General features: G+C 37.1%; 1 protein-coding gene across 5 annotated transcripts in view; it reads right to left on the reverse strand.

Moving 5' to 3' along the window:
* Window positions 1-12,883, reverse strand: part of LOC118733847 (histone deacetylase 4) — a 70,821-nt gene that overhangs the window by 30,418 nt on the left and 27,520 nt on the right. For all 5 annotated transcript variants that reach the window (XM_036463433.1, XM_036463430.1, XM_036463432.1 and 2 more), the window contains one exon: window positions 7,658-7,773. In XM_036463433.1, the coding sequence (XP_036319326.1) occupies window positions 7,658-7,773 (116 nt within the window). The remainder of the gene's footprint in view (window positions 1-7,657; window positions 7,774-12,883) is intronic.

Below are 12,883 nucleotides of genomic sequence, written 5' to 3' on the forward strand. Positions count from 1 at the left end.
TACAAATTTCAACTTTTTTTCTGCGAATAAGACGGGACCTGGTGTTTCTGAACGGATTTTTCGTGCTGAACACGAATCCGGGGTCAAAAATGTCCCATCACGTCACGTTTTCGAGAAAAAAGGGGTTGAAACCCCTAAAAACAGCGTTTTTGGCCATTTTCGAAAAATTATAGAGCTGAACCCTGACGTGGTACAAATTTTGCATATATCAGAAATTAAAGGCTAAACCGTGCCCTTTCGAATGAGCCCTATGCCGAATTGATCGCGTGCACCCTTAAAGCAGGGGGTGTATTTGTGTTTAGGGGTGCAGGAAAAATTGATCACAGAAAGAATTTAATCTTAAACGATCATAGAAAATTAATAATGCCAAGGTTTTAACTATATTAAAAGTCGCTGATTACGAATCTGCAGCTAGATTTTAAAAATTTAAGATGACGGGTCGAATATGGTGGATATAAAAATTGGACTCCTAGACACAAATACACCCCCTGATCTAAGGGTGCATGCGATTAATTCGGCATAGGGCTCATTCGAAAGGGCACGATTTAGCCTTTAATTTCTGACATATACAAAGTTTGTAGCACGTCAGGGTTCAGCTCTACAATTTTTCAAAAATGGCCAAAAACGCTGTTTTTAGGGGTTTCAACCCCTTTTTTCTCGAAAACGTGACGTGATGGGAAGTTTTGGACCCCAGATTCGTGTTCAGCACGAAAAATCCGTTCGGAAACACCAGGTCCCGTCTTATTCGCAAAACCCTTGTAGACCAGTGTTATGTATTTTCTTAGCTGGGGACTATTTATTTCGATGGTCTTCTAAATTTTGAAGGTCATGTACTTCTGCTTGGTGTGTGGATATTTGAATGCGCATACATACATATACTAGGCGTGTAGTTTTTCTACGCATTTTTTATTGTTGTATTTTTGTGCCGATCTAAGTTCTTTTAATGTCCAGTAATAAATGTGAATTACGACCTAATGAGTGCGAGACAAATTTTTTGATATTTTGAAAACGTTTTTGGAAATTTCGTTCGTGTGGGCGTTTCATAAGTGCGTGTAAACAAATGTGAGTCAAGCCATATCGACAATGATGAATAATAAGTATATATGTAGGTATGTATGTATGTATATTATGACTTCCTGCCAGTTCAATATTTACATTAGGCATGGCTAATTTTTCCCATTCAAACTATGTGTCAATTGAAGTTACATAACATAAAATTAGTTCTATTGATAGTTTGCTAAACTAATATGTATGCATAATTAAATCATCGATGTAGTAGCCATGACCGCTGTAGCCGAATGGTTAAAAGTGCGTACCACTAAGCTCAGTTAGTGTAGACTTAACTTAATTGAACTTACCTTAAGAATTCGTCAATGATTACTCAACATGACAACTTAAGCCAGAGGCAAAAATATTAGTTGCGTCCCTAACTTGCAAGAAGTTGCAAGAATTTACAGGAATTTACCTTCTTTTGCCTTTTGACAGTTTTACAGGTTTTAACCCAGAAAAGTTGGGGAACGCAACTATTTTGTTGTTTTTTTTTTTAACTTTCTTTTTCAGCTGCTTGACAATTCGCTGCCGCGAAAATGCCTCATCAAAAGAATTAATGCGAAAAAGTTTGCGTTCATTTATTTTTAAGAAATGAAAAAACCAAAGTCTAGCAAGAAGTTGGCCAAAATATTAAGTTAAGTTACGTAAATTACGTCTAGACTAACTGAGCTTTGGTGACCGCCCCAAAATTTTTTTCTAACAGCGGTCGCGCCCACGGAAGACAATGAACGATAAGCTTCCGAGTGTATTTCCACATTGGAAAAATAATTTGCGGCGTTTGTGTAACAACATTAAGATGCACACCACAATTTGGAGGAGAAGCTCGGCCAAACACTTAGCAAAAGTATATCAAATATTTTTATTTATTTATTTATTTAGTAAATCTTTGGGTATTGAACTGATAGCGAAGATCGACGCAAGTTGAACTAGAGTCTGCATACTTATTAGACTGAACTAAAAGGTTTTTTTACGCAATTTTAGGAATGGAGTGACGGTGACAACCAGGCCGGAAGGGAATGTGGAGAGCTCTGACATGACGACAAGGTGGTACCAGCTCCGATACTACTTAAGAATGCTCTAGCGAAGTCAAGTGCAGCAAGGCCGGCGCAATCATTCTGTAGACGCCAATTCTCGGCACACTTTGAGAGAAAGTTCGGACACAAACTCTCGACCTGAGTCAATTTTTGAATTTATATTATGCGCCAAATAGCAATTTCGAAGACGCGTTGGAGAAGTTGGTCGAAGTGTTTAGCACTGCGTGCAGGAACACTCTTGCGAGGGTAGAGGGAAGTCACCCTGGTGGTGGTAGGCCGCTGAGCTCTCCGACTGGTGGGCGTCGAGCAGGCAACTCTTGAACAGGTACTTTATAAAGTCGGACTGCGGATATACAAGTCTGAAATTAGAAGAGCGAAGAGGAAGTTATGGAAAACTTTCTGCGAAAGCGTGGAAGGATGCTATGAATCAGCCAGGTTCAGGCGAATATTCGCGAAGAGTCCTGTTCCCTTGTTTTACCTGAGAAATTGGAAAATTAGCATTGAGGAGTCGCTAAGGTTCTCCTTGATTATCATTTTCCATGCGACCCCTAACCAGAAGAAATCTCTGTTGGGGACAATGCACGAAGGTTGCACCTCCCGCTCCGACTTTCTGGATGATCGTACCCTAACCTGGGCGGCAAACTCGTCGTCAAGTCAACGGCATTCGATGGCATAAAACCTGCGCAGCTGTAATAGGCTCTGGAGGCGGCTCCAATTTATCCGAATTGCGTAAGGACGGGGTACATCCCAGGGTTTGGAGGGTCGCCAGGGTGACCTACAACCCGAAGACCGTTAAGGGCTTTCATGCTTCCCCTAAGAACTTTTGGCCCATCAATCAGTCTTCAATTATGCTAAAAACGCGGGCGAGACTGATTGACTTGCTTATAAGAAACGGGATTCCTCGTGACTATCTTTCCAAAGCTCAATATACTTATTGCAAGGGACGGGCAGTGGATACGACACTACAGACATTACCAAAGTCTATAGACGAATTTTATGCAGTAGGGGCCTTCCTCGACATCGGGGGTTCTTTTAACAATGTCGCGACGGAGATAATAGTCAAGTATCTTTATAAAGCGCAGGTTGAAACGAACCTAATAAGGCTCAGTTATAGCTTACTTCGCGGAAGAACTGTCGTGGCGGAATGGGAAAGTTATCATATACTCCGATAGCTAGGCGGCCAACGGAGCGCTGTACACTAAATATGGTGTAAGGAATGTCTGAATACTCTATCAACCGCGCGACGAGTACTTCCTAATCAAGCTCGTTTTGATGCCTGGCCACAGTGACATTGCGGATAGCAGCGTGGCTGACGACTTGCCAAGAAAAGGCACCCTTGAAGCGTTATCATAGGGTATAGAGCAGCCGGGGACGCTTGTGATCCCTTGCGGTTCAAAAGAGCTCCATATTAACGCGGTAAGATTGGGAATCTTACTGCATACCTTTTGTATTAGCTGTCAAGTGGATGATGAGGTGGAATCCTCTTAGCACTTTCTATTAGATTGAAACATTTTGACTGGCACTCCTTTCAAACCCTAAGGAGCTTTCAGTCATTGAGATTAATGGTACCCGTTCAGTATTCGTGGTATCACAAAGAACAATTTCTTACAGCGTCGTCAGAATGATTGGCGGAATTGAGGCTAGGGATGCCAATCTGGCATTCTCCATGCAAGTACACGCAGCCTACTCAACTGCCAGTTTCATCTTTGAGCGTCAAAGTATGTACCTTGTACTGGGCAGCCACTACAACGTAAAATAGGTACTGAACTTCTTGTAAGTGCGATATGAAAAAGAAAAGCCTACCCCGATTATCGCTGCATCCACACAAAACGTCATGCCTGAGGTCTGTAAACCATAGCATATGTAGTTAAAAACTGTTTCGAAATGGTTGCAAAAATAAATAGTTATTTAAGGGAGGTTATATGCACATGTGCCGGAGATAAGGCTAACATAACTGAAGAAGTAGAAATGACAGATATGTATAACAAAATGTGAATTGAATCAGTGCAGCAGCTAAAAGTTCAATTTATAGCTTTTACACTGACTACATATTTGATACACATATGTACATATTATTGGGAACACCATATATCGTTGATGTAAAACATGTGCAATGTGGTACACACAAAAGTACATACACATATGATCAGATGATATATAAAAATACTACATATCAGTCCCGTATCCGTGGCGAGCCCTAACTTACCGAGTCGCCTGTTTGTTCACTCGCGCCAGCTTGCTCTGACCGTGCACCGATACTGGCGCGCACATACATACATATGTAAGTATAGCATCCATCCGAACTTTATTTTTAGCCTATTCGCCGTTTTATTTAGAAATGCGCAAAATACACATTTTCGTAGAGACAATAAATAGACTCATTAAGTTGTACATATTTATATTTAGAATCTCTGTGAGAGTGATAGGTTGGAGGAGAGCTGGTTTATGAGCCAAAAATAATACAACGGCTGCCGAAGAAAGCCTTTGCTTTTAACATTGCTGTTGCTTGCCTCTAACTACATATTGCTGAGATGCCGTTGTCGATGGGTATGGTGGTGCTGGTTGGTATTGATGCAATTGCCTTGGAGGCTGAGGCTGAGACTTGGGATCAATATAAATAGTGTTGCTTTTGCTGTGCTTAACACCAACGCATTTTCTACGCATTTATTTCGCACGCTAGTTCAGATGCAATGAAATTGAATTAATGGAGTTTAGTCCTATGCCCATACAAACATACAAATATACCAAATGCATATGCTATTGAAGTAGATATTTTTATTTCAATATATTTTTAGAGAATTGTATAATAACAGATGTCCGAGCGAAATTAGCATTTACTATACCATTTTGAATGCCAAATTTATGTAAATCGGTTTTTGTAACAAAGTTGCATTAGTTTATAATGTAAATAAATAGATTTTATAGGAATTTATTGACATATGTGCATTAGACCGTACCAACTTACAGGCACACAAAAGAAAGCTCGCCGTCACCATTGAGTCTAAAGCTTTACCCAGAATTGCAGCGGACGACGGTAAAGCGGTCGTCGGTCAACCGCTGCAAAAATTAAAACGCACAAAGGCATACGGAATGGCTCATAATTGCGGCGGTTTCCCCTCGGCAGGCAATGGCAAACCTTCGAGTATATTTTGTAGGGCCCTGCCCTTTGTGTGACAACATCAGGGCGCACGCCTTATATTATTCAGGAAGATTTTGAATTTGCCGCTATTTGTGACGTGAAATTGGCAACTAAAAAATGGTTTATAGCTGATAGTTTAGGAATACATACTCAAAACGGAGCACTACGTGAGAGATCCAGCAAATTTGCTACTGGACTCTCACACCTGCTCTCGTCAGCAAATCGACATACGCGAGGACATACTTTTCCTGCTCAAGACGTATCTCTGCCGAAGAAGTAGTCGAATTTCAGCGAGCCCGAAAGAACAACAGGTCCGAGGAGAAAGGTCACTCCGCTGCAGAGAAAGAAGGTGCCGCTATTAAGCGAGACATATTTTCCGAAATACAAAAAGAGAGACCGAAATATGTAAGTGCGAAGAGCTTTAACATTGTGACCTACAGGAAAAGCGCCAGAAAATTTGCGGTTTGCGGAAGGTTTCAGAACTAACTACTGTAAGAACAACCACCAACAAGTGATCGATGCCCACAACATACTTAAACTATGGAGGGAACATTTCTTCTCCCTGTTTAATGGTAACAGCACCGAAAGCAGTGGAAAGATGAACCCGAGCTCCCAGTCAATGACGTTTCGGGGCCGAAGATTTGCTCAGTTTCAAAACACTTTGAATAAGGTATTTCACATTTGTTATTTAAAACAATTAAAAAAGTCCAAGTTCGGGCGAAGCCGAACATTAAATACCCGGCGCACGTATTAAATATAGTTTTTCACCTTTCCGAAAACTACCGCTACATGGTAAACAGGGTTGGATTTACCCAAATTTCAAACATCTTCGATAGTATGTTCAGCTAGACTTGGGGCCGTTTTCTGAAGTAACCTTTAACTTTAAAGCTCACTTTATATTTAAACGTTGGATTAAAAACTATTTAAAGGCTGGATTAAAAATAAAGCTATGTCCAAAGTTAAGCATTGCTATTATCGGTTTTTGAGGTATGTATGTTTCTGGGTTGCAAACCAATTTAAAACAGATAATAATATACTTAACTTTAGGCATCATCATAAATTTTAATGCAACCGTTAAATATAAAGTGAGCTTTAAAGTTACAGGTTACTTGAGAAAACGGCCCTTAATGAGATAAACTTATATAATAAGCGTCCTTAAATATCGAAATATCGAGGTTTCAGCATTTCTGAAATTTACCGTTATATGATAAGTGGCGTCCTGTTTTTATGTGGCAAGTACGATAATTAACCGAGTTTGGTACAAATTTATGGAACGGTTACCGAGCTACACGTATGTGGTCATAAGTGGGCGGTGCCACGCCCATTTTCCAAATATTTGTTATTGACGTACTTCTTGCTAAAGAATTATTGCGAACAACCATTTTAAATAAATTTGCTTCAGTAGTTACTGGTTTAACTCTTTAAACGCTAGTGTTACATATATGTACGCTCAAATTTCGTGGAGTAATTTTGTTGTTATTAAAATATTTATTACATAACAAAGATTCACGAGTGTTTCATATATGTTTCAGGTCTTACAGAGGTAGAAACTTTATATTATGGGTTTTTGAACATATCCTCTATTTTAGTGTCCTCCAACATTTGGTTCCTCTCAACTTCCTCTTTTGCTTTCGCGTTTAATGAGTTAAGTATCAATTATTTCGTATTTCTTTAAATTACCACTATATAAAATGTGGGCATGGTTATTGTCTGATTTTAAAGATTTTCAGCCGTTTGATATGTTTTACCAGGTCCAACAACTGCTAAAAATGTATATAAAATTATTATTTTATTATTTAGAGATAATTTTAGATATCAATTTTGAGTAAATAAGCTTCGCAGTTGTCGTATTTCTGAAAGCTACCGTTATATGGGAGGTAGGCGTGGTTATCGTCCGATTTTCAATACAATCCGTCCTACGCTCAAAGAAGTACGCGTACCAAGTTTCGTTACGATATCTCAATTCTTACTCGAATTATAGTGTGCAAAGACGAACGGAAAGACAGTCACGGCTTAGTCGATTTCTTTTTTCACTCTGAGCATTTATCTATATCTATCTTGATTCGTTTTGCCTCTTACAAACAACCGTTATGTAAAAAAGTTATAATACCCTTGTGCACAAATGTGCTCGGGTATAAAAACTCTTTGCAGGAAAAAAGCTTCCATGTATGTATAGGTATTTTATATAACTCTGAATTGACTCAAAATATTTTTGTGGGTAGCATAACCGGAATTTTCATAGCGGCACCTTAATATGTAAGTCATATCGCTAATTTATGTACTAAAAGAGAGTTACAACTCAAATAATATCAAAATGCAGAGAATAGAGATGCATATTTTCTCTTCATGCGAAAAAATCAAAATCTTTTTGAGATGAGAAATTGTTTTTTGTAAATAAGCAATATGGTGAAAAAGTGCATATTCAAATACATACCTCCAATATCTGTTGATCTATGTCTGTTGCGTTTGGTTGCATTGGCTTGTATTCAAGAGAAATTGTTCCCGATGTTATATGTAAATGTTCATCATTTCCGGCTTCGCGCGCAATATCTGCAAAAGAGTAAATATACAATGAAAAACACGGTAATGGGAGAGAAAAATTGTGAATCATATTTTTATCTACAACAATACATTTACATACATACATATGTATACTTGAATAAATGTTAATGATCCACAGAAAAACCACAAGAAAGAATGAATGAGCGAGCGTACAGAGTGATTTAATAAAATTTTGGATGTGTATTTTGTTTTGATATTTGGCAATCTTTTTTGACAACTACATAAAACTATAATGCAAATTATACGCAAGGGTTTACATACATACATACATATGTATGTAGATATTACGTATGCATACATATAATTACATATTTATAAAAATGAATGCATCAACTTTTCTTCGAATTATGACCAATGTACTATTTTTTGAGGTAACCATTTTTAAGTACCGCCATTAAAAATTAAAGTACAGTCAAGCAAGGATATGTGACACTTGAACAGATGTGAATCTTTTTTTTGCTCTTTAAAGTTGTTTTCTTAGTAAGCAGTGCATAAAAAAGTGCATTTTCTGTTGGCAAAGCGGATACTGCAATTTCTCAGACTGTAGGAGAGAAACAGGGATCGAGAACGCGTTCCAGTTTTGATTTAGTTCTGCATGAGAACAAAATATAATGTCAAGAACGTTGGCAAAAAAGAGCCAAATGGGAACAAAAGTATTGAGGGCAGTTTGGACGAGAACAAAATGAGAATAAAAGGTTCGGGAACGTTTCTGTAAAGAAAAAATGCGAACAAAACTCTCGGCAACGTTCTCACGAAGGCAAACTGAGAACGAAAGCATCGAAGACGTTTTCAAAGACGATCAAATATGACTGGGGAACGTTCTGCTGGGGAAGAAAACGAGAATAAAAGTTTTGAGAGCTTAATGTTAAGAATGAGAGGGGCGTGTTGGGATGAAAAATCGTTTCAGTGAGGACTATATTGAACTGAAAAAACTTTTCAGTGAGAACCAGAGGAAGGCAGGGTCATTTCAACTTCCAGGTCCTTTATGATTACGGTAAACTGTCCATTTATGGAACAATTTTTAATTTTCTGTGCATGAAAAGTTCGTGTCTTAAGTCTTTTGTTAACTTTATTTGCATAGTTATGTCTCAGTTCTTTTTTGATAAATTTTAATATTCAAATATCTGAAACTAAAATAACGCTATGAGAAAAATTTTGTTATCTTTTCCTTTCTTCTAGAATAGTTCAGAACAGATTTGTTCACGTTTCGTTCTCTGTCAGAAAGTTCCTGAAACTCAAGTTCCCAAACTGTTCTTCGAGAGAAAGTTTCTAAGACTTTTGTTCCCGTTTTGTTCTTTGCTCAAAACGTTCCGGAGACTTTTGTTCCCATTGTGTTCTTATATAATTCCCATTGAGAGCGTTCTCGACAGTTTTTTTTCTCGTTTCGGTTTTGGTTTTGATGCGTTTTTGGGAACAAAACTACGAGTACGAAATTTAGTTTCGATCATTCCTTATGTTCTCGGTCCCTGATGTACATCCATATGTATGTATATTAGACCGTACCGCAAAAAAAGCTCGCCAATACGAAACAAACATTGTTTTTTTTGGCCGAACGTGGGGACGCGTTTTTTACATTTTTCGTAATATCTTCGGTATCGGATTTTAAAGTATGATATATCGGGGTTCTTGTCTCGAGAAAACAATTTTTGTTTGTTCCAAATGTTTAGTGACCTCAATCATCCCGTCCTAGTACGTACCCACCAGATCTCAGTTCCTACCACCATGACATATCACCCTAATGTCAGTAAATTAAAGCTTGCCAAAAATCATTGAACTTTTGCTGTGGAAGTATTTCAATCCCAAGGCAATTTCAATTTTTTGCCGCATGTAGGTTGCTTATGTTCGGGCAAAGAAAAATTTTGAAATTGCCTTCCAAAAATACTTCAGACTCAGGGATGTATGTACTTCGAACTTTGTTTTGTTTGTTTGTAAGGTGGTACCGGTCTAATGCACACGCGTATGCACGTCGTCTATAATTCGTTTTTTAATTAGGTCATAATTACAAGAAATTATTCTTGAATACGTGAAAATTAAAATCGCGAGAAACGCGTAAAAACTTTCAGTATCAGAACCAATTTGCATGAAGTAATTTGGCGATTTCTTTCCTTGACCACAACGATAGGCTACCGTGAAGCATCATTCAATGTTAACAAAAGTTCGCAGTAAAGTGCAATTTAGTCACTGCATTTATTTTGAGTCACCGCATTTATAAAGGGTGTCCCATTTTAAATAACTTTTATCTACGTTTATGTAGTTTTTTTCTGTGTTATGGAAAAACAGCAATTTGCATTTTGGTAGAATCCTCATCATCAGACTTCTTCGCCGCCCAAGCCAGTAGTCATACCCACTGAGCAAAGTTCGTCACGTAAACTGTTGTTGCTTTATCCACTTTTTTCTATGTGTTAAGCCAACTACAATGAAGCACAGCTATTCCGCTGCTATTTACACGTATTATATGGTTTTTGTTTTTGTTGATTTTTGTTAATAATTCTATTTTTAGAATGTAAGCTATATCTTCTACCAACATGTAAATTGTTGTTTTTCCATATAATTGTTCATTAAACACGGCCTCGAGTTCAATAAAATTCTTGAATATATTTGTTATAACGCTATAAATAACAAAAACAAATAACTTAAGGACGCACACACCTTAAAGTTAAATATTCTAAAAATAGAATTGTTAACAAAAATCAACAAAAACAACAACCACGTGATCAAGTGTAAATAGCAACGGAATAGCTGCGCTTGATTGTAGCTGCCTTAACACATGGCAAAATTGGAAAAAGCAACAACAGTTTGCGTGGCGAACTTAGCTCAGTGGGTAGGCTCAACAAAATTGTTGAATTTTGTACATAAAATTTTTTTCAAAAGTGCTTTCCTTGACAGTAAAGTTACCTCTAACACCCTTTTAATACAAGGTTAAAGAATAACACTTAGAAAAAAAAAACAATACTAGAATTTAAGTAAAGATGAGTACGTGCATAGATAACAATAACAAAATTTGCATACTCTGAGAAAAGAGGCTAGTTACGTTAACTAAATATCGTAGGTACTTCTCAACACATGATTATAGTTACCAAATCTTGTGTTGCGCGAAATATATTTAGCTGACTCTTTTTTCAGTGTAAATAAATATTTCTGGTATCTGCATAAAACGCTTTGATTGATGCTACTGAGGCTCAAAATTTTCAAAACATCTTAAAGCTTGTAGCGTTTTAATCCATACTCGAATTCAAGACATTTCGGTTAAAGAGAACATATATATATACATATAAATGTAAGCTAACCGACCGTCCTCTTTTGAGGAGGATTGCCCTCCTCAAACGCGATTTGTCCTCCTCAAAAATATTGCCCTTCTCCGTGCTCCGTTTAATAAAAAATGTCACCCTTTTCAAGGTTTACAGCAGTGATGAAATTTTCAAAAAATTGTATTCAGATTATTATTACATATTTCCTAATCGTACACAATCATTGTATTTAAAAGGCGTTTACATTGTTCAACTTTCAGCTAAATGATGAAAACTTTTGATTCAACTAACCGCCTGTGAAAGTTGAACTGTGTAAACGCCTTCTTGTCTTATACTTCATTTCCACCAAGTCTTAACTGCAGCTTATGCCTATTGCGACAAGGAGATTACAACTCGAAGGAGGTAATTCCTCCTACTAATGACAAGCAAACGAAAGAAGAAAAGCAAACACTAAGAAATAAACCTTGCCGCTCACCCCATGTTGAAATTCTTGGAACTTATTTTAGCACTTAACTGCAGTTAAGCCTCTGGTGAAAATAGGCTATTAATCAATAATATTTAATATGGCTTTCCCACGAGACCCCAATTACGTAGTTCGCGCTCTCATTCGTCATTCGCCATCCAATTACCCTTCGAATTACGTAATTCGCTATACAAAATTTTGAGAGCGAATTACCTCATTTGATGGCAATTCAGATCCAATTACCATGCGAATTACGAACAAATTTTTATCGGAAATTTATCGAAACCAGTTCACAAATCACAACTGGCACTTTTTCTGAGCACGAAAAGTAAAGTTTATACATGTGTCCACCAGCAATTTAATACGGAAGCTTATAAATTTTTAGCAATAACTTACATTTTGCATAAATTTTGAAGCGAAGAAAAAAAAAAGAAAATTATTTTTTTTTTGTTTGTTTTAATTTGGCCAATATCAACTTTTTTAACGAAAAGTTTTTGCGACTATTTAAACAGCAGTATATTTTTAACACAAGGCTTCGATTCCACCCTTTTATCGTTCCTAAGAACAAAATCTTGCGAAATTATACTAGCACCGGTTTATTGTTTACACACTTACGGTCTGCTATGTAATTTTTTCTAATTTGTTTATTTTGCCACTTTTGTTGCTATACACATTTTCTATGTAGTATTAATGCAAACGTGCACTTAATTCATATACAGTACCAGCCACTTGCATAGCGCAGCTGTTTGATCCTCGATATTGACAATTTTTCTTTTGTTTATTTAATAACCATTACCTTTTTTAAAAATATAGCATACTCTAAAAAAAATACAATGAAAATCCGATTTTATAAAAAATTTGCGCCTGGGCCGCGCTATCGAAGTAAAACTTCTCTTGAGCTATTTGCATAGTTCTGAAAGCTGTATGTTTCGATGTGCTAAGCTTGATATAACATAAGACTGAATTGAGTGATTTTAAATTGATCAAATCACAAATTGAGGTGAGTTGAAATGAGGCGAGTTGAAGTGAGGCGAGTTGAAGTGAGGCGAGTTAAGTTGAGGTGAAGAGCATTGAGGGCGTGATTTTAGGCGAGGTGAGATGAAGTGAGGTAAGGTAAGTTGAAGTGGGATGAAGTGAGCAGGGTTAGAACTACGGCAAGCGTAAATCGGAGTAAATGAAATGAAAAAGCGGAGCAGAAAATAAAATTCCGTAGTAGATATTTTTCATGTATATTGGCTCGTAATAATTCGCTTTTTTAGTTAAAAATAAATAAAATAATGCATAACAGTAGCCTATAACCGCGTCATGCAACTATACTACATATTTAGCATCTATTAAATAATAACAACACAAAATTTTTCCATATTTCTTATACAACATTCTAAGC

The sequence above is a fragment of the Rhagoletis pomonella genome, unplaced genomic scaffold (genome assembly GCF_013731165.1).
Source record: "Rhagoletis pomonella isolate Grant_MI unplaced genomic scaffold, Rhpom_1.0 Rhpom_scaffold_00002, whole genome shotgun sequence".
NCBI classification, from domain to species: domain Eukaryota; kingdom Metazoa; phylum Arthropoda; class Insecta; order Diptera; family Tephritidae; genus Rhagoletis; species Rhagoletis pomonella.